This window comes from Arachis hypogaea, chromosome 16 (assembly GCF_003086295.3).
Source record: "Arachis hypogaea cultivar Tifrunner chromosome 16, arahy.Tifrunner.gnm2.J5K5, whole genome shotgun sequence".
NCBI lineage: Eukaryota > Viridiplantae > Streptophyta > Magnoliopsida > Fabales > Fabaceae > Arachis > Arachis hypogaea.
This window is the reverse complement of record NC_092051.1, coordinates 12,547,181-12,569,151: the sequence shown is the minus strand read 5'-3', so window position 1 is coordinate 12,569,151 and position 21,971 is coordinate 12,547,181. Positions and strand designations below refer to the sequence as shown.

The window sequence follows — 21,971 nt, the reverse complement described above, 5'->3', positions numbered from 1 at the left end:
ATAATAAGAATAGAAATCTAATTTTGGTATTTTAGTTCAAATTTCAAAAAATTTACATTTTTTTATATTTATGAATTTAAAATAAAATAATAAATTATTTCTAAAAATTTATTAAAAATTATTATTCGACTCATTAGCATCTAAAAAATTATTATCAATTTTTTAACGTTGAGAAGTTATAAAGTATAATGCACAGGAATTAAATTTTGAATTTTTTTAGAGTTAAAAATAATAAATAATTATATAATATAAAAAGACCAACTACATTTAAACAATATATAATTTAAAAAATAATTAAAATATTATATTAATTAAATTATAATTTAATTTATGAAACTAAATACAGAACAAACGCTTTGATAACACAACACAACACTACAAGAAATTACCGGATTAGCGACCTATTTGGGTGGTCGCTAATAAGAAAATAGTGACCGATTTGTGTTCAGGGCCACCAAACCCTCACCAAAGAATATCGGTCACTAAATCGGTCGCTGAGTAAATCAGTCGCTAAATAGCGACCAACTTTTCAATCGCTAAATCGGTCACTAATTCGTGACCAGTATTTCGGTATCCAATTCGCGACCGTTATTTCGATCACTAAATCGATTGCTAATTTGGGATCAACATTTCAGTCTCTAATTCAGTCGCTAAGTGTGGACCTGTCAATCAAGCATTTTAGTCTTTTTTTTTTAATTATCATTTTTACTAAATTTTTACATTTATACCATCAAATATTGAAAAACCATCAACTAAAAACCTACACTTTTAACACATAAAAGTAAATAACACTTAAACAATAACCAAAATATCATAACACACTTGAACAATAACCAAAACAACTCATCAATTCAATATCATAGACAACAATAATAAGTATGCAACACTCTCATATTACTAATTACATCATTTAAACTCTATTAACCAACTAGCATCACAAACTACTAATCACTCTTCAGATGTACGTTCACCATCTTCATCATCTCCTATATTTGTCCGCCTTCTAGTTGAGAAATCGGAATTTTAACATTAAGCTTGTTAATGAGTTCAAGTCTTCTTTCTGTCTTTTCCAACCTAGTTTTTAAGTCAGTGTTCTCTTCTTGCATTCGCGACTGCTCTTGCATTCTCTTCATTATTTCTTCATGTTCTAACATTTGCAACCACTCTTGCATTCTCTTCATTACTTCTTCATGTTCTAACATTCTGGAGCCCTTTTTGTTGAATTTTATTACAAGTACATGAATTCTTCCCTTTTTAAATCTGGCTATTTCATACCACACATCCATCTCATTTGGTGCATTACTTCCTTCTTCAGATACTTTTTGTATAGCCTCTTCTATAGCATTCTTAAATTCATCCCGTCATGCATGCAGAAAATTAAAGTATATGTTAAGTGCTCAACTACAAAGCTCAAAGACTCAATGAAAATTAAATTCATCCTGCCATCTTTGAAAACTAAAAATAAAGCATGTTAAGTAACAATTACAAAGCTCAAAGACTCATTAAGTTCTTGGAGGATTCGGTCAAATAAACAGTTCAAAGTTCACAGTTGCTAATGATAAATGTCAACAGTCATGGGAATTAGTTAGATACTCCACCTATAAAGATAAAGAAAAACAAGTTGCATAGAATCATAACACGGGATTAGCTATGGATTAGCTATGAGCATCACTATACTCATGTTATCGCATAGAATCATAAATGTTCTTTGGTGGTTGATGTTTAACTCCTAAACAATATTTTTGCCAAACTAATTTTACTTTAACTAATTTCAGGATGGAAGAGTCATATGCAATTCACTACCAAAATATGGAAATGGAAGTGAAGCAGGAAGTGAGAAAGGGTACCTGGTGGGAATGACAACTTGCTACCCTCAACCTGGCTCTATCAAGATCTCTAATGGTGAAGTTTTGACTTTGGAGGTTGACTACAGCAACACTAAGCTGCATAGTGGTGTTATGGGACTTTTCTACCTCCTTGTTGCTGATGACCTCCCACATCACAACAACTAAAACTCATCTCATTTAATTGTTTATATCTTCTATGATATTATTTTAGCATGCCATGTGATTTTATAGTAAGTTATGGGGTGGGACTTGTAACTAGTAAATAAATGCATATATTCTTTGCGAAGAAGAATATATAATTGTGTTTGTGTGTATGAATATGGCTGATTTTATATTACTAACATGATATTTTCATTCCCTCTTATATTTATAGTTTAATTACAACTTGCAAGGCCTCTGTCTATTGGAATTTCCAAAAGGATGCTACAACTAATGCACATCAGCACCAATACAATATGATGATATTTGCATTCCCTATAAATATTACAACTACAGAGGGGGCATATATGTTGATAAAAAATAACAGAACAGCCCTATGAGCTGAAACACTAGCCCTAATGCAACATTAAAATAATATATACAGAGGGAGAGAAATATATTTTGATTAAAATAGACTCACCGCAACATGTTTTGATTTCTTATCCACCCATGTCTCATCCTTGTGTTTGTGGGTCTTCGCAAACAATTCTAACTGTGTAAATTAAAAAACCTACGAGTATCAACTACCAATTGAAGTGTAAATTATAACATAAAAGATCTAAGTTTTTATATAACATCACCATATTAGTTTTGTGTTGGATAACGGAAATTGGGCCAGCAGTATGAAGAGCCGCTCCAAATCCGCTGCAACCAGATGCTCGATTTGACTTGCCTTGTGTGCTCCTTTGTAGAAACCCAGTGTCAGTATTCCAATAAGCACAGAGAGCATCCCACACACCATCTTCTATCCATTGAGGTTTGACACGACTTGTACGAGCTTTTCCCAACAAATTTTTTAGTAACGCCACACCTCGCCTCTCAAAATTTTTTCGAGCCCAATAAAGATCTGGAGGAAAAAACTGATGTTTTCTCTGGATAATCAACACAAGCAAGAATAGTTATAAGTTGATATATATTATATTTTTCAAACTTAGAACTAATTCTTAATCTACCAAAGATTAAACGTTTCTCTAAAACCTACTTTGAACTTTTCCCACCAAAATTTCCTAGTAGCATCTGGTATCTTTTTCCACGAAGGCCACGGCTGAGAGTAATGCCCTTTAATGATGTCCGAAATTGCATGAGCCGCGGTAAGTGAAGGTAAAAATCTGTAGATATTACTTAATATCAATCGGAATACAATATAAAAGGTTAACTTCAAAATATAAAATTATTGTAGTCTTGTATGGTGTTAAGGAAGTAAACTTAGATTGATAAGGCCCTGTTCTAATAGTAAAAACAGAATAAATTTATCCTAAATCCAAAAAAATTGTTAAGGAAGTAAATCTATCCCCACAAAACACAAAACAAAATCTGTTGATGACAACAGATCAAGCACCAAAGGAGTGAAATCTTCTTATAGTGGACATCAATAAATTAATGAACAATGGTATATTACAAAGCAGTTTGTCATGGTTAAATGTTAAATATATAAAAAAATACAAAACTAGGGGAAACTCAAGAGTCATTTGTAATTACCAGAAAATGCTATAATACCCTTAAAAACTACTAATAACTAATCAGAAATATATATCATTGAGATTGAGATATAATAATAACTAATAAGACCCATTCAAAACAAATTAATAAAGATTTTCAGGATCTGTTTATTTTTTAAGAAATAATATTTAATTTCTTATTCAATCATTATATTGTTTATTCTTTATATCTGAATAAGTATCTATTTTCTTATTCTATTAATAAGTAGTTTAATTGTTATGTACATTTATTCTATATAAACGTACCCTTCTCCTGCCAAGTCCAGTTTTAGCTTCCTTTGACTTGTCTCAACATTTGAAGACGCATGTAATGAGGAAAGTGTATTGGCCGTTGTAGCAGATGGAGTAGTGGTAGAATTGGATGTTATTGGTTCTTCTAAACTTTCAGCAAGTCGTGTCAATTTCACCTTTTTTATTTTATTGTTGGATGTCATCTTTTGTTTTCCTTTTCTTTTGTCACTGTTAGACATCTGCATAATTTCAAATAAAATAAGCACCAACATGTATTATTAATTCAAATAAATGGTTTTTCAGTAAAATCTAATAGTTTTAAGAGTAATTATCCAAATTAGTCCTAAAGGATTTTAAAATCGGATATTTTAGTCCTGAAGAAAAATTAATACACTGATCAATCCCCAAGGTTTTACTCCGGCAGACAAATCAATCCCCAGTTCATTCTCCGGCAAAGTAATTACCCAAATCAGTCTTCAAAGATTTTTAAAATAGACATTTTAGTCCCCAAAAAAAATTAATGTACAAATCAATCCCAACGTTTCACTCTATTAGACAGTCCTCCGTCCAAAAATAAAATAAAATTATTATTATTATTATTATTATTATTAATTGTACAATAATACTATACTATATTTTTTTGCATTTATTGAAAAAAATAATGATAAATTTATTCGTTATATATATATATAGTCACTCAATAATAATAATAACAATAATAATAATAAAATTATTAGAAATTATTCTACAAGAAATTCAAGGTTAAAATCATTTGCTATTTTTGTATTTAATATAATTAAAAGATGTGCTATGTAAAAAAAAATGTTTGTATTAAAAAATATGTATTAAAAAAATGTATTAAGAATCTAATGAATAAATTTATCATTATTTTTGTCCAAAAAATACAAAAAATATAGTACAATATTATTGTGCAATTAATAATAGTAATTATTTTATTTTATTTTATTTTTGGACGGAGGACTATTATATCCAACAGATAGAAACGTTGGGGATTGATTTGTACATTAGTTTTTCTTGGGGATTAAAGTGTCCTTTTTTAAAATCTTTGGAGACTGATCTGGGTCTGGGTAATTACTCTGCCGGAAAATGAACTGGGGACTGATTTATCTACCGGAGTAAAACCTTGGGGATTGATCTGTGTATTAATTTTCCTTGGGAACTAGAATGTCCGATTCTAAAATCCTTAGGGACTGATTTGGATAATTACTCTAGTTTTAATTACTAGCAAAATACTTTTAATGCTATGTTCTATTTATGGGGAAACGTTCAGTTTCCTTCAGGTACTACACAAAACCAACCACAAATCTAATAGTTTTAATTACTAGCAGAATACTTTTAATGCTATGTTCTATCTATGGGGAGCTAATAATAGTTTGATCCAATTACCTTAAACAACGCCGCGCTTTTCCAAGGGATATAGACTGGTATTTTCCCTTCTTCAACCCCCTTGTCCATCTTGTCTGATTCATCATCACTGGATTCATCCTGATCTGTCGTGCTACCAGAAAATTGGCGCCTAGTCATAGTGAAATTCAAGGAGGCATGCCAGGAACGGTAAAACTTGAAGCAAGAAGCTCTCAATGCTCGATTCCTAAGAAAGAATTCGCACAATTAAAGACAAATAGAGAGAAAGGAAGAGGAAGAGGAAGAGATTAGGGTTAGGATTAGAGAAGCTCGATGAAAAGCCCACATATGTGACGGAGAAAGATCTGAAACAGGAAGACGAAAGTTTGACTTGAAGTCTTCATCCCTAGTTAAGACCCTTTTGGAAGTTCCAAAATCATCTTCTACCCAAGTAGCTGATATTGATTTGGAGTAAGAAGCTCTCAATACTCGATTCCTATAGAAAGAACTCGCACGATTAAACAATCAGCCCCTAAGAGGCTAAGACAAATAGAGAGAAAGGAAGAGGAAGAAGACAGTTACCTGAGAGGAAGACAACGAAGGGCCCACATCTTTGACGTTGAAAGAAGACGACGGAAGTCTTGGTTCTTGAACCTGAAATTAGTAAAAGAAATTAATTCTCAAATGCAAGGTTCTGAGAACCGAACCGGTCATCGAACCGCTCTAATCACTGGTTCACTGATTTATTGGTCCAACCGTAATTCAACCGGAAAAACTGTTTTAAAATAAAATAATAAATAAATTATAAATATACATACTAAACTATAATTATAGTCAAATATGAATCTTAAAATATCTTCCAAATTTAAAAACACTACATGAAATGTCATCAATCAAAACCATATGATCTTATCAAAATACAAACTCAAGTTTTTTTTGAAACACTCTTCAAATATATGTTTAATGTTCCCAAGCACTTCTGTCATCATCATCTTCAGCTTTACACTCGTCACTCAGTTAAACAATTCACGACCCTAATTCTCTATGATTTCTTTTGGAAAAATAAAATCCCGTTCAAGAAGGAAACCATAGCTGTAAGTAATTGAGAATATTTGTCAAACTCAGCACCAAGACATAGAACAAGTATACATATAGAGCAATACCAAACAATCCAATTCTCAATTCCATGAATCATAAACAAAAAGGTGTCTAAAATATCCACAGAATCAATCAAATTCAGCATTAAAACATATCAAAAACCAAATTTTGCAGTTAAACAGAATAAAGTAAAGATGGGATTTATACTCAAATTCCCCTTAATCTTAAACCATGTCTCGGCACATACTTTGTGAGCAGCAACAAAATCATCTTTACAAGCACAAACCCAATTCAATTGGAACATCAGACTCAGAACTATCACTCTCCAAACCTATGTGACAAATTCTACAATCCCTCTCCAAATCATCTTTATTAATAATATTAACATAGCCAACTAATAAATGGATATTGAAGCTTTAAACTTTATTTAACAACAAGCTGTAACATGGCTCAAATAACAAATTAACTAATTTAATTAATATACAACTCCAAACACAGCAATAATCTGCTTCATACACTCCTCAAAAGCAGTCCCAAATCATTTACAATAACAGTGAACTATGCTTCATAAACTACTCAAATTATCAAAATCAGAAACATGAAACACATTATTTAGAATCTACAGAGACATACCAATTTCAAGAAATGCATAATTGGCACAATTTATCAAAGCATGGCAAAGCTAAATTCTCAAGAAAATTTTAATTGAACACAAAAACACAGCACAACGGTCAACAGAGCACAGCAGTGAAGAAGACACAAAACAGGCATACCCCACATGCAACACTTAGTTTCAAAGGATTCAAGCCTGAAGACCCCATCACCTTCTGCGGATGAATTATCAGAATCATTAACAATGGAGTAATTCACAGTAAAAACAGCAAGATTCACAGATTAATTAACACTTATTCAACAGTTATTCAACCCATAACAAGTTCACAGATTAACTAACAACAATTATTCCACAATTATTATTAAAAAAGAATACCTAGAAGCTAGAAGCCCTAGAACAGAGCAGAGCAGATCCTAAGCAAGAGGGGGGACAAGGGCACGACCGAAGGGATGACAGGTGGAACAGAGATAGCGCCGGCGACGATGGAACAGAGCTGCGCGACGGTGCTTTCAAAGCTGAAACAGTAGCTGCACGATGGTGGAACAAAGCTGCACAATAACGACGGTGGCTTCGAAGCTCGTTTCCGCGACGGCGGCCGGAGCTGGACGAAGGTGAGGGAGTGAGATCGATGACGGTAAGAGGAAGGAGGAGCTGGAGGGTGATGGGAGGGTTGGGTTCGCATTTAGCCGTTGTGTGTAAGGGTGGCAGTGGGGCATGTAGGGGTGGGTTTTTGGCCTACCCGACCCCGCCCCGCCGTCCTTTTATTCAAGTACTACCCGCCCTATCACTACCCGCGGGTAGTAAACTACAGTACCCTAACCCGCCCCTGCGGATACCCGTCCCGCCCCGCCCCTACCCGCCGCTATAAAAATCAATATCATTTTAATTTTTACATATTCATATATAAATGAAGACAAAAATTTAAAATTCATTGATAAATTATAATACAGACATAAAATTCATACAATGTCATTAGCTCAAATAACTTGAATTTAAAAAAAAAAGCTAGTGTTAGATCACTATAAATTTAACAACATAATAAAGAAATTACAATATTAGATATAAAATAGCCTTCAATCCTTATTTTTTATCACTTTTCACATCTTCATAAAATAGCCTTCAATATAAACAAACAAAAATAATTCAAGTAATATATGATGACAATAAACAGCATATTAGTCTTCTTAATATAAGTTGAAACAAATAATAACACAACACACCACTATATAGTATTATAAATTATAAGTATTTCGTCATTCAAGCACATGAGGGGTAAATGTAAAGCAGAGGGAAAAAAATAATTAAGTGCTATTATAGTATAAGACTTTAAATTATTAGAATGAATAATTGTCTAGATTCAGTTGCCAATAATAATTCATAAGCACATGACTCAGATAAACAGAACAATAATAATTCAAAGTACATGATTTGTCAATAATAAGAAGGATCTTTTCTTCCTTTGATGCATATCATTCTAGAATGAAAATATGATTATTATTGTCTAATGTTGTCATTGAAGTAGGAGTGGCAATTATTAAAAGGAGAAGCTATAATGTCATTGAAGAAGAAGAAAATAAAAGAAAAAATGTAATGAATTTCTGCCAAGAGATAAAAAACACAAGATAACAAAACAGAGGCCCTCGTGCAAATTGGATGTCTCAATGTACATCACAAACTTTCCTTTAAATAATTGATAAATGAAAATTGAATCGAAGCCAAAAGCGAACAATAATAGAGCTCATTACATAAAGAAAACAATAATAGTATTTCATCCCTATCCATCAGCTATTTATTTAGAATGATGTATATTGTTAATTAATAATTAATATGTAAATGATGAGTTAACAGTTATTAATAGAGAAAAAAGGAAAAGGTTCTTTGTTCGTGTGGGTGTGGGTGTGGGTAGAGACATTCCTCTACCTCTGTGTTCCGTAGCCATTGCACATATCATTATGAAATTTTAATGTAAAACCAGAAAATCCAGAATAAACATTATATATCTAGCCACGGTAGAAACAATATAAGTATGAACGTTGCAAACACCTCCTAACATGACTCAGATAAACAGAACAACCTGACCTATCAACATCAAATAGTAGTATATTAACTCACAGTTACAGAGTTCTAGTTACAGATCCAGTGTTCTAGTTCCAGGGTTTAGTTGCAGATTCATAATAGGAGAGAAAGAGAAAGAGAAACTTACAGATCTAGTGATTTGCAGGATGCAGAAACAGCGACGGACTCACAACGACGGCGACGGCGACGGCGACGGCGACGGGCTCACGGCGAAGGATGGAGGAGGACGGCGAAGCTTTGCTCTCAGATGCAGAACGGTTGCGAAGCTCTTCTCTCAGACAGAAAACGGCGGCGAAGCTCTGCTCTCGGACGGAGAACGGAGGCGAAGCCCTTCTCTAAGATTGAGAACGACGGTAGCCAGCGGGGTTGGAGAAGAAGAAGCTCAACTGGAGAAGAAATTAGGATTTTAATTTTGAAGAGTCAAGAGTGAAACTCTGAACGTGAAACCCTAGCACAAGCCCACAACTATAAAATTCTTTTATATATTTTTTATATTTAATAATTTTTATATATTTATATTATATATTTTATTTTATATTATAATATATAATATATACTCCGGGGCGAATAGGAGCTGGTTCACCCCAGCACCGACCCTGCCCCGTCCCGCTAGTGCACCCGCCCCAAAAAAACCCGCCCAGCACCTGGAGCAGGTAATTACCTGTCCCGACCGGATAGGGGCGGGTCGGGAACCTCCGAGTTCGGGTACTCCTGCCACCTCTAGTTGTGTGGAGTTAAAGTTGCTGGGTTATTAGTTAATTTGTGAACTGTAATTTTTCATTATTGTGTGGTTTAGGATTGTGAATAATCTTAAATAATTGTTGTCAGTTAATATATGAACTGTGACTGTGTGGTGTAGGATTGTGAATAATCTTAAATAGTTTATCATATGGCATTTTATGGTTGTTTTTTTTAATTTGACTTTTGAGTTTGTATTTTGAAAGAGATCATAATATTGTGGTTTAAGTAATATTTTTACTTTTGATGATATTTTAAAGTTTATATTAGATTATAATTATGTTTTACTCTGTATTTATATTTTATGTATTATTTTATTAAAAATAATTTTTTTTGTTGAACTACAGTCAAACCAATTAAACTAATAAATCAGTAGTTAGAACGGTTTGATGACCGATTCGATTTAAAAACTTTGCTATAATCACAATGTATTGTAGGTACAACAGTTTTTAGCTTTTATTTTTAATTAGGGAGCAGCTTTACAAGAGTGGTTATGGCTAATTGGCTAACTTAAACTTGGCAAATTTCTGAGAATAGTTTTCATTATGGCTTTATGCAATAAAAATGGATATTATTAAGTTTGTTTGGGATGAAATTCGGTTGGAATTATTTTTTATTTTTTTTAAGTAAAAAATATTTATATGAATAAAACATAATTTATCAAAAAACATGAAAAAAATTCATTTAAAATATAAATTCATTTTTTAAACCGAAAATATACAAATTTATCTCTTAATCAATATTAAAAAGGTGTTTGCTACCGTAAGATGATAAATTCATACGTATCCATACATTAAAAATATAGACAAGTAGTAACAAGTTACGTGGAATTTATTTTCCACATCAGCATTTAAATTTTTCTTTTTTAAATATATATTATATCACTACTTTTACTAATATACCCTTTTTAATTAAATAAAAATAAAAATATAATTTTTATTTAATTTTATAAAAAATCTTAAATATCCTTATTTTATTTTTTTGGTGACATATCTTTATTTTATTTGATTAGACAAAAATACTCTTTTAAATTAATCAAATTTTAGAATTCAATTAATCATAATTTTATAACGAAAAAGTCTAAGGGACCAGTAGTTTTATTGAATTTTGGCCAGCATGTAGAGAAAGGTGAGCCATTAGATGGAAATCTCACACCAATCTCACACCATCAAATCATCATTAATGATTAGTTAATGGCTAACAATCACAAAAATTAATAGCCCCTAACATTGCTCTTTTATAATTTCAAATAATTTAAACAGCAAAACAAAAAACATATAAAAAAAAAAAAAACAAAAATCACATTTACTCTTCATCTCTGGTTTCAGAAACCCTTTCTTTGAATCGGCAGGTTTTCCATATTCTTCGTCTTCTTCTCTCCTCTTCCTATTGACTCTCTCTGTCTCGCTCTCTTCCGCCGGAGCTCGATCTCTCTCATATGTCTCACTGTGGCGTCGCACTCAATATCTCTCCCTATCTCCTCTCTGGTCTTGCAATCGAGGTCATCGTTGCGTCATAGAGCGTCGCCTTCCTCCTGGTTCCGTCTTCCTCATTCTTCGTCACTGTTGTCAGCCTCTCCCTTCGGGTAATTCCCTCCCTATGATTTCTGTGATTTGAATTATTATAGCATTGGTGTGATTTTTGTAATTAGGGTAATTTGGTTTGATTTATGTGATTTGATATTAGTTGTTAATTTTGACAAATTGTTGAATTCTTATTTTATCTGCATATGTTTCTGAAACTGTGAATGCAATTTTCTTAATAGAAAAATTAATTTAGATGACAATAGTTTCATTTTTCAAATGCTGCATAGTGTCTTAATGCACAACTAATTTCACAAATTCTAAGTGATGCACTGCAAGATGCCACTTAGCTATTTTCAATCATGAACAAAATCTCTGAAAAAAAACAAAATCTCTAAAAATTTTGGTACTAATAGAATCCACCTGAACAGGACAAAAACAGAACAATTCAAAAAATAAATCTCTTCAAAAATTCAATTTTAGTGAAGTGGTTGGTGAAACCAAATACTTTACATAGAATACACTTCATTGGCTACAATCTATTACCAAACATCCTTTGTGTTTGTTTTCTACAGGTGGCAGTCCTAATCTTGAACTTAATTTGGGCATAGCAACTCCAGGACATGGTCTGAAAGAAAACAGGGGGAAACTCCGGTTCCCCTGGGTCCCTTACAGCATGCATACTGGAAGAACAATGGTATAGTTGAACATCAAATCAAATCTTCACTTTTTTTAAGGTTCATTCAAAATTATGCTTTCACAAGCCTTCATTCAAATATGGCTTTCTCTTTTTGAAGGTTTGTTGTATAGTTCTATTAATTCTTCACGTCTTTGTCCTACCTAGTGATCATAACATGTCGGGCTCTCTCCGTTTGTAGGTGGAAACCAATGTTAATTCGGTAATTGGTAAGCTATCTTCAAAAAGGCTGGTTGCAACTGAAGAGCATCCTTCTCCGTGGAATGGCGTGAATCCTAGTTTCTTTCCCAATCAGGTAAATTTGCTATCTGATATCTCATTTTCGAATTGGAGTTGATTGCACATTTCCTTCAAGTACTTCACATTAATGCGTTTGAATGATACCTAAAGTTAGAAGTTGATTTTTATGTTCAGGTATAAGTAATGAATTTTGTGAAATTTTGGCCAATCGATCTTGTTGGATATAAAGGGAATTGTATCTGTGTGTGTTTATATCATTTAATTTTCGTATTTCAATTTTTTTTTTAAAAAAAGTGCCTGAAAATATTATTTGGTGTCAGTCATAAACAAAATGATGAATAATAAAGAGCTCAGCAACATTATATTTTCACATACTATCCATAGAAGGTTCAGACGTTGCAACACTCTGCATCCATTGAAATTGAACTGTCTAGTGTAATCAATTCCATGATGGCATGCTTTATTATATGCAGCAAAAATCTTTGTATCCTGGCTTCAAAGGAATGTTGAAATATATGGCAGGAGAGAGCTGATAGGATCAGCATAGATCATTCCAAAGGACTACCCGGTTGGCCATGGAAAATGCACAACCAAATCACTGCTACCCTGTTGCCTCCTTTCTCTGTTGCAGCATCATCAGGATTCTCCATCTCAGCTACATTTCCATCGAGCGCCATCTTTCCGGCTATATCTGTGTACTATGCATACCAAAAAACATGGAAGCCTTTTAATCCAATCCTTGGAGAGACCTATGAAATGGTTAACCATGGTGGAATCCTTGGTGCCACCTCCTACAAAGTTTAATAACCTGATATTTGGAAGCAGCAGTAGAAGTTTATCTATTATGATTTATGCAGTAGCTGAAAGCTTTCTTGTTGGAGAATGTCTGTTGAAATAGTCGGGTTCATGCGGTTTTGTTTTATGATGCTTAATTCATTTTTCTCTTTTAAGGTCTTGGTAGTTTGAATTGTTGGTCTCCATTCTCCTATTTTCCCTACATGTTTTGGAGAGAATGTTGTTATATAGTGTTAGGATGCAATGATTGTTATTGCTGGGCTTTGTATTTGTGTCTCGTATACTTCAAATATATAGTGGGAGTTTGTGGTTTACTTGTTGCTATTGATTGTAAACCATTAAAGGATGTTCGCGGTTTTCTCTTTCCGTGGCATTGTCTCACCGCACCTTGCTTATTGGTGTTAAGTGTTCTTTATAAAATTTGAGTGCTTTGTGGAATTCCATTGTTTAAAAATGAGTTTGGGCTTTAAAATTAATTTTTCATCAGTAGTTTTTTAGACATAACCAATCAAAAATGGTGGAATGCATTAGGTTCTTGTGCAATTTGGAGATATTGATTCATTAATTATGTTTCTTTCAGTACTTCTTTATTGGAACCACTAAGTTTAGATGCAACTTCATCGAAACTATTTTTAATCTTTCATTCTCAACTTCAAAATCATGCAGTTTTACAGTTACGTGCTTTCTCTCTCTCTCTTTTTTTTCCCAATGATTTATTTTGGGGGTTGAAAATGGCAATGTGTGAGGTTATTGTAATCTGTTTCTTCTATATGGACCATACTCTTATTTTTGGGTAGAAAGGGGTGGTCAAATAAAAAGCTCTTATTTTTTGCTCATTTCAAGTTCACCTCAAGTCCTTTCTTTTTTGCAAATTGAAGTCTTCTCTTAAATCAAATTGAGTGCAATTAAATAGTAGGAGGGAAAAAAAAGCTTCATATGAATTGGAGACTACTCTCTTGTTCATTACGTGTAGATTACTTTGCTTCATTGGTTTTGACAAATCAGAGTACATGGATAAGAAACTATAGATAAAATCTAGAATATCCAAATCTGTACTCCTTTGTGAAGTGATTTCCTGGTTGGTGCTTCATTTAATTTTTATTTTCATTTTTGCTAATAATCGTGCTTACTACATATGCTTTGTTTAGACACGTGTGTGTGAGAGAGAGAGAGATGGCTAATCAAGAATATTTGAAAAAACACCATTGTTGATACACAAACTAAGATACCATATTGAGAGAGTGTGAGTCAGAGAAAGAACAGAAATAAAAGTGGAGAATAATGTCTGAAGGTACCCTGCCAGGCCAACTTGTCATAAAAGGCGGGTCGGGCATGGAATTTGAGCCCGAAAGACAGCTTGCCTAAGGCCAGCCACCACTTTTTTGTGACCTTTTTTGTTCTACAAAAGTTATACACTTAAAACTAAAAAGAAATTTAAAGAAACAATAAAACGTTTTTTGGTATATTGGTAACTTATTATATAATAATAAAACATTTTTTCAAAATATTTTTTCATTTAAAAAAAATATTAGTGCTTAATTCTTTTGAAAACTGTTTTTTTAATATTATTTTTAAAAAATAATTTTTGGTAGGCTACTTGCCAGTTCGCCAAAATTGGGATGGATCGGCATATTTGGCCCAGATTTTTTTGCCGGGCGGGATAGGGGGCAGGGTGGGCCAGCCTGCTTGCCAACCCTCCCCGTCACTATCCAATTTCAAATTCTAGTTAGTCCTCTTTAGTTTGGTAGGTTTCATGATTTTCGTGCCTTCCCTGCTCTGCATCTCTGCAGATCATTGTTTAGGAGTTATGGTGTGCATTTTGCTGCTTTTGTTTCTGGTGTGTCCTGGACATTCTACCTTAATTCTTCAGGCTTGGTATGTTCAAAAGTTTTCGGGTTTTCCCTATTAATCATTTCACCTGATTATGGTTAGAGATTGTCTCCATAAAGGTGCAAAGATCTTTGTTATTGTATAATCTTTTTTAATTAAAAAATCCTGAAATGTATGTATGTTTCATGGTGTTTCCTTATCTGGTATACAAAGGCATTGGCATCCAGTACTGTAATAATTAGTTGATTTGTCATTGTTTCTTATAAATTGCCATTGTTTCTCCTTGTTCTAATGTGGTTTTAAATGACTTAGGTCCTTCAATTTATGATTTATATGCTTTTATTTTCCTGGTTTTTAGAGGACAGGAATTATTTAGAGAAGTTGACTCTTGCTGTCCTTTCACATCTTCCAACAGCAGTTTTATATGTTCATGACCTTTCTGGGGAGTGTGGCACTTCACCATCTGATCAGGTGTGCTTTTTATGACAATTGAGTTGATAAAATAACTAAATTAAGGCTTAAACTCAATTTTCAATTACCGGCTATAAATATTATTGAAATATGTACTTTGTATGTAGCTCATCAGGTTCCTTTTAAATTAGATGTATGTGAAAGCCTTTTATTTTGTTTTTAAGATGTTTATTGCTTCTGTATTCATGATCCTTTGAATATTTGTTTCAGATGTACAATTCAGAGTTTTACCTTAGATTTTCCATTGTATTTGAAGTATTGTCCATTGTGGCTCTTTTTGGTCTATATTGATATATGATAAGCTACAATTACATGATAAAGATATTACGATTGACCACTTGATGTTCATCCTTCAGATTTTTTTGTCTGTCTGTTAAGCGTTACTTTATTCCAGTCATGCTTTTTATTATTGGTGTTTATGACTTGGTTTGGATCAATTTTGATGTAACAACTAAACTGATTCAGCCAATTAGAATTATTTTCTCAGGATTAGATTGGTTTTTTTAATTAAAAAAACTAAACCAACCTAATGCAATCAAAACTGGTTTAGACTGTCCTGGTTAATTCAATATTTGGGGTTCTTTTTTAATGCAAAATTTGTAAATTAATAATAAAGGATATGAGACTTTTGTGTAATTGAATAGACTAGAAAGAGGACTAAATTTATATTGTTGCGCAGTCATCCTGTAGCTAGAGCTACAAGAAACCTAAGAAAATCACAGGAGATATTATTAAAAGAGATTTAAATATTAATAGTTCAAATATGAATGTGATTCCAGACAGAACACTATGATGTTATTTGATCCCGACTCCACCTTGTTGGAGACGGCTTGCTTCTTGTCTTATTGTAGAATTTGGGTGTTTGAGGAAAAAAGAATTGAAGAAACTTAAAATGGGACTAATTGTAGTGTAAATTTACTTGGGAGTATCCCCAAGACTCCAATCAGTGTGTGTACATATATGCTGAATACATAATTGTGTACATAATCAAGTGCCTTAAATTTATAGAATGACGAACAAGTTGACATTAATAAGTATCCTATGTCCTATCCTATTTCTGTAGCATGTCAACTTTATTTACATCAAAACAACGCTCCTCAAGGCATGCATGTATATTTTATGCATCAAACATGTTACATATGTTTGTAACTCTTACTCCCATGTATATTGACAAAGCATCAGTTGATGATGGTTGGTTACTTGGTTATGCAGTTTTCAATATACAAAGAGATCAAAGAAAGGTTTAGTGGACATTTGTGGCTTGATGTTGTATCCAAATTTGATCTGTTGAAGCCATCACCTGTGGTCTATGCAACAGAAAAGCCATCTCCCACAGAATTTGAGCTGGAGAAGTACCGGAAATCAGGTCCTGATGGAGCTATTCATGTATCTGTCAAAACACAACAGGGACTAAATGAGGTCAGGCAAATCTGTTTCAAGATTTCATATTTCAGCTAGAATCTTTCATGGTTCGGGTTATATAAGAATAAAGCCACGGCAGTGTCTAGCAAGTAACATTTTTGTCGATGAAAATGGGTAGGGTTAAGTGTAGATCTTCTTGAATAGGAATTGGCACTAAATTAACTACTAAGATTCATTGCTTTTACTGTGTAGCTGAAGAAAAAGTGCATGAACTTCTTTGCCTGCAGATGGCGAAGATAAAACATACAATGGAACAACCAAGAGAAGTGAAAGGTACCACTCAAAGCGTAACAGCAAATTTGTGAAGAAACTCGCAGCTAAAATAGAGGAAGTTGAAGTCTTCATAAAGCCTGTAAATCTTGTAAAATATGTTAGGCACCATCTATGCCGCACCTCCATACTCGAAAACCAGCAAAAGCTTCATTACAGGCTCCTCTAAGCAATTAAGCACCACAGAATTGATTTAGCGTAGCAACAAGAGCTGAATCTTAAGTGCTTATGTACCTTGGCATCTTTGACATCTTTATTGTTACATTCACATTGGAGATACAATGAAAGCTTGTTTGTTCGTCGCCTTTGAACTTTCAATCAATTTGGCCACAGCATGTAATTTTTGTTATCATTTCGTTGTAACGTTGATGAGCTCAAAATGCAAATCTTGTCAGAAATAATGATAAAATTGGTTTGACAAAACACTGATAATTTATTTTCAAATCTTGTTTGTCATGTAGGTGAGAGTAAAGTTTTACTTTTGCCCCATAAATAATTATCACAAGTTTAATTTTGCTTGAAAAGTAGATATATTGTATGGAAGACAGCATATATAAAGGAATGTTTTTCATTTGATGAAAGAATTTACATTCTCCCAAACGTCATGGTTAGCTTCTACATTCTATTTACGAAGAAAAGAGAATGCTTGAGCCAGAAAAATAATAATGCAAAAATGCTGTTGTTCAGTTCATTATTGTCAAATGCTAATTTAGGCAGCAATAATGGTGGTAATTTGATGGACTTGGTTGGTTGCCTTTTGTTCTTTACTTGAAACATAGTAAAGCAGAACTATCAAAGACAAATTGAAGTCCTCTTCCTTTTCTGCTGAGATGAGTAACCAGTTCCTGCTTTATGTAAAATGCATCACTGTCTCTTCAATAATAAGTTTCAAACTTCACTTTCACCCAACAATGGTAGTGAAGGTGGATTACAGCAAAATCACAACTTACATAAAGTCAAAACAAAAGAAAAAAAATACGGAAATAGCTCAAGAAGTAGGGCAATATGGTTTCCCCCTTCATCCTCAGTTGCAAAAGTAAACCAAAACCAATGACTCTGACAATCACACTTTAAGATTAATCCATAATTACCTCCCTGCACTAAGAACCTGCTGCTAATTTCTCCATGACAACTTGTTCACAATGGCTGCACTCTTCAGTACTGGAAACTCTCAACTGCAATTTCGAGTATAAGAATTAGATAATGGAAAAATAGCCATAATAGAACACGTATAAGATAAGCACAAAATCAGCAAAGCAACATAAACATTATCAAAGAAGCCACTCCCACCTTAAGCTTGAATTTCAGGAAATTTTAGGATCCAAATTATCAATCAAATCACAGTCATTTGGCTGCATCACACAGTCACCAAACAAGTCTCTCAGTTTCCCATGGCGCACCATGTTATCCCCCTTCACCACGCAGTCTTTCAAACCAGGAACATTCTTCTGAAGAATACTGCCTTTGTGAACATGCACAAATGGATCCATCAGCTGCTTCAACTGCTTGATGTTCTCATCATTTAGATTCTCAGTTCTGAATGAAGAAACTGGTTCCCAACTGAAACCTTTAGATTCTTTCTTCTCTTGCATCAATCTTCTTTGGCAGAACTTTTTAAGCTCAGGAGGTATGGTATCCGAAAAGCACGGTCTGACCACGCAGATTGTATTGTAAAGCTCCAGAAAATTGTTCTGGAAAGGAGTCCCGGAAAGGATGATTCTCTTGTGAGTTTGAATCTCAGAAAGAACCTTCCAAATCTGACTACTCTGATTTCGTGGCGTGTGTCCTTCATCCAATACCAACAATCCAGGAATTTCAGGCAGGATTTTTCCCATGACCCCTGTGGCAGCATTCTCCTTCAAGCTTCTATCACGCTTCAAGCCGGTAAGCCTCTGAAATAAACTGTAGCTGATTCCAAGAATACTTGGTTGTTTGAACCAAGAATACAGCTTCACCATCTGGATATCTTCCTGGCTTGGAGCAGACCCTCCAACTTTGCTGCATGCAGCTAGGTGCTCTTTTCCTGAAGTGTCTTGATTGCTCAAATTATGGAACGGAATCTCATTGTCCCACTTTCTGAACTCATCTTCCCAAGTTAGCAGTAAGCTATCAGGAGCAATAATCATGGGATGGCAATCTGGAAACACTTCCAAGCATGTCTGAAGGAACACGATGGTCAGCCGCGTCTTTCCAGTCCCTGGAGCATGAGAAATGATGCATCCACCCGTGCTGTTCGAGTCACAACTCTTCAATTTAGGAAGCTCCATGGTTCCTGCCAAGTTTTTCCAAAGGAATTCAAAACTTTCAAGCTGATGAGCATACAGGTTTTGCTTAGTATCTGCTGGAATCAGGTCCCAAACTGTGCCTTCCTTGTTACAGTAACCACCTTCTCGGACACCGAATGGAGCATCATCAAAGCATAAGCCATTAGGCCCATCAGATAGCAGCTTCTTTCTTGATCCTTCTCTTGGATACTCACTCACCTGTATTATGTACAACAGAAGCATGCAAACAAGCTCATCCCATAGTTCAAATCAACACAAGGCATCAATTAACAAAATTAAGCATTGATTATTGGATGAAGTGAGTATTATAGTTCAAGAGATAATAGTTCACATCAACCTTGATGTCCTAGTTCATCAATGAAGTCTACTTACAAAGGGTACCGGCATGCCTTTTATGTCTATGACCATCCAATGGCAGAGTATGCAATATATTCCAGTCTCTTCATCATGGACAAACTTGTGCTTACAATGGGTTGCTGGAGCCTCTGTGTTCTGTTGCGTTTCGACAATCTCAACACAGCCAACCTGCAATTCATAACATAAATTATGATATATATCTTTTAGAACGTCAAAGATCAAAAGAAGCTTATGACCGTAATATGTTTTAATTATAATGTAAATGGCTATTTAGTGAATGGCCTTCATCAACTTATAAAGGTATCAGGCCTAAGGCTATGAGATGAAAAATCAGAGAGAATGAAAATGTGATCAATGAGATTGTGATCTTAATTGTTTTCTTACACTGCAGTATATGATTGATATATAGACTAACTATCATAACTAATAGTGCCACACCAGCTCTTACTCCTAACACGACTCGTTACTAGTTACATCAACTCTTTGAACATTTAACAACTCACCAAAATTTCAAAAAATTAAATCAATCATTGAAAATAATACAATGCGCCTACCACTATTGTTGCACATAAAAACACAGATACAAAATGCAACATTCAATATGATTATAAGTTAGACATTTTATTTAGTGTTTCAACAACCGAAAAATGACTTACCAAGGAGTCAACTTCACCTAGTCTGAGCAAAGCATCCATTTCTTCCCACAACATATCCCTCTCCTTCTCAGATTCAGTTTTTTCAATTGGCACTTTCTTTGGAACAAAAAATTTTCTCTGAACATTGAGAGCTGGTTCTTTTGAGATTGTATCTTGCTTATGAACATTATCTGGATAATGCTTAATCCGAAAGCATTCAGCAAGAAGTTCAATCAACGGTGCCTCCTTTGGCCTAGATGGATTTGTTGTCACTCTATGTTGCTCCCTCTCTTTGTAACTACTTTCGCAATCCGCCCCGGCCTTATGCTTTCCTTCAGCCTCTCCTTCCTTCTTGTTCTCCTTCTCTTCCTCTGCACTCTCCATTCTTTCATCATTCATCGGCACTCTTTAATCGATCATCGGCGAGTCCCCTTTGTCCTTTGCCACAAAATCAGACACACTTTCACGACCCTTCTGTTTTACCAGTTTCTTTTCATCCTTTTCTGAATCATCCTCCTCAGGTGGGGATGGACGCGAACGCTTTTGGGAAGAGGCTTCAATATCAGCACCAACATTTTCTCCTGTTCTTTCCACTCTCTTCCGTGCTCTATTCCCTGCCGGCATTGGTTTCTTTGCCACCTTGTTTCCTTTGTCTTCGTTCTTCTTTGAAGAACAACCCTCCACTGGTTTCTTAGCCACATTCATTGAAGACCCTCCACTGGTTTCTTAGCTACATTCTTTTCCTTATCTTCATTCTTTTCTGAAGAACAACCCTCCACTGGTTTCATAGCTACATTCTCTTCCTTATCTTCATTCTTTTTTGAAGAACAAACCTCCACCGGTTTCTTGGCTACATTCTTTTCCTTATCTTCATTCTTTTCTGAAGAACAACCCTCCATATTGCGTTCTCCAAAGAGAACACTAGCACAATCTGCATCCTTTGGTAGCATTTTCTCTTGTTGATGATCAAACACATTATTTCTCGGTTGAGGATGAATTGTTCTTATTCTCACCATTCTTCTTGCGAATTCCAGAGCATTCAGTTTCCACAATCACCTCGTCACAGCTCAAAACTTTATTGCTATGAGACTCAAAAGTTGGCTCTCTTCTCTTCTTCTCCTTCTTCCTCCTCTTACATCTCCTCTTCTCCTTTTCCTCCTCTTCATCCTCATCATCAAAAGAACTTGAACCACTATCATCACTGCCTGAAGATGAAGTTGATGCTGAAGCTGAATTCTCCCTCTGACTCACTTGAAAGCCCAAAATCCCAGGCCAAACTTCTTCCACGGCCCTCATCACTGTTATCAGTGCCTTCATCACTACTACTATCACTCAAACCAACGATTATAGGATCGTTGGCAGAAGTTCCAGCACCATCAATAGGAAACACGTTTTGGGATCCTGATCCAATCGGAGACGGATTCAAAGACCTCTCTTTCTTCTTGCTTCTTGTTCTGCTAGCAACACCATTAACCATCACCATGCTGAACCAAAAAGAAGCCTTTTTGTTTTCCGTTAATTTTTCTTCTTTCTTCCTGCTCCTTTTCGCCTTCCGCAGAAAAACGTTTTTTTTTTTGTAGAACAGCTTAGGGAGGAAGGAACGTGGAAAAAAAAAGAAAGAAAAAAAGAGAGAGTAGGTTGCAGAAGACAGGCAATGGCAAAGCTATTCTGCCTTGGTTCTCTACTGTGTGTTAATGTAAAAGGCGCCAAAGAGAGCAAAGCAAATCGGGTTGTAATGGGTTTTCCAAATATGGTAACTTGGTAAGTAAGAGTCAGAGTAA

The 21,971-nt window shown here is 34.4% G+C and overlaps 3 protein-coding genes and 1 long non-coding RNA gene across 10 annotated transcripts; 2 read left to right on the top strand and 2 right to left on the bottom strand.

The window, feature by feature from the left end:
• Window positions 1-792: 792 nt before the first annotated feature.
• LOC112756451 (uncharacterized) lies at window positions 793-20,764 on the bottom strand. Of its 6 annotated transcripts, none has more exons than XM_025805045.3 (11): window positions 20,746-20,764; window positions 9,055-9,375; window positions 7,227-7,452; window positions 5,723-5,794; window positions 5,487-5,636; window positions 5,183-5,387; window positions 3,791-4,014; window positions 3,028-3,154; window positions 2,627-2,917; window positions 2,467-2,538; window positions 793-1,346 (listed from the first exon to the last, which is right to left on the bottom strand). In XM_025805045.3, exons 4-11 carry the CDS (start codon window positions 5,749-5,751, stop codon window positions 987-989), a joined length of 1,458 nt encoding a protein of 485 aa, XP_025660830.1. In that variant the 5' UTR covers window positions 5,752-5,794; window positions 7,227-7,452; window positions 9,055-9,375; window positions 20,746-20,764; the 3' UTR covers window positions 793-986. The 6 variants fall into 6 exon arrangements, 5 of the variants coding, with proteins under 5 accessions (XP_025660830.1, XP_072075940.1, XP_025660829.1 ...); XM_072219839.1 differs by having other exon boundaries at window positions 9,055-9,361; XR_011873892.1 differs by lacking the exon at window positions 7,227-7,452 and having other exon boundaries at window positions 1,848-2,538.
• On the top strand, window positions 10,986-13,234 carry LOC112756450 (uncharacterized). Its single transcript, XM_025805043.2, has 4 exons — window positions 10,986-11,250; window positions 11,764-11,885; window positions 12,067-12,180; window positions 12,648-13,234. Exons 2-4 carry the CDS (start codon window positions 11,865-11,867, stop codon window positions 12,927-12,929), a joined length of 417 nt encoding a protein of 138 aa, XP_025660828.1. The 5' UTR covers window positions 10,986-11,250; window positions 11,764-11,864; the 3' UTR covers window positions 12,930-13,234.
• On the top strand, window positions 14,634-17,335 carry LOC112756449 (uncharacterized). Of its 2 annotated transcripts, none has more exons than XR_003179344.3 (4): window positions 14,634-14,795; window positions 15,109-15,221; window positions 16,434-16,640; window positions 16,871-17,335. It is a non-coding gene; the product is annotated as an uncharacterized lncRNA (long non-coding RNA). The 2 variants fall into 2 exon arrangements; XR_011873504.1 differs by having other exon boundaries at window positions 14,636-14,795; window positions 16,836-17,335.
• On the bottom strand, window positions 18,218-20,717 carry LOC112756666 (SNF2 domain-containing protein CLASSY 4-like). Its single transcript, XM_025805290.2, has 3 exons — window positions 20,212-20,717; window positions 19,571-19,723; window positions 18,218-19,396 (listed from the first exon to the last, which is right to left on the bottom strand). Exons 1-3 carry the CDS (start codon window positions 20,587-20,589, stop codon window positions 18,218-18,220), a joined length of 1,710 nt encoding a protein of 569 aa, XP_025661075.1. The 5' UTR covers window positions 20,590-20,717.
• Window positions 20,765-21,971: the final 1,207 nt, after the last annotated feature.

Coding starts and splice junctions, on each gene's coding strand:
- LOC112756451 (XM_025805044.3), bottom strand. CDS start 5,751: ATGTGGGCCCTTCGTTGTCTTCCTCTCAG. Junction 5,637..5,722: donor CTTCGTTGTCTTCCTCTCAG/GTAACTGTCTTC, acceptor TTCTTTCTATAG/GAATCGAGTATTGAGAGCTT. Junction 4,015..5,182: donor AAAGCGCGGCGTTGTTTAAG/GTAATTGGATCA, acceptor GAAATTATGCAG/ATGTCTAACAGTGACAAAAG.
- LOC112756450 (XM_025805043.2), top strand. CDS start 11,865: ATGCATACTGGAAGAACAATG. Junction 11,886..12,066: donor TGCATACTGGAAGAACAATG/GTATAGTTGAAC, acceptor CTCCGTTTGTAG/GTGGAAACCAATGTTAATTC. Junction 12,181..12,647: donor CTAGTTTCTTTCCCAATCAG/GTAAATTTGCTA, acceptor AATATATGGCAG/GAGAGAGCTGATAGGATCAG.
- LOC112756666 (XM_025805290.2), bottom strand. CDS start 20,589: ATGAATGATGAAAGAATGGAGAGTGCAGAGGAAGAGAAGGAGAACAAG. Junction 19,724..20,211: donor TAGGTGAAGTTGACTCCTTG/GTAAGTCATTTT, acceptor TATGAATTGCAG/GTTGGCTGTGTTGAGATTGT. Junction 19,397..19,570: donor AAGGCATGCCGGTACCCTTT/GTAAGTAGACTT, acceptor TACATAATACAG/GTGAGTGAGTATCCAAGAGA.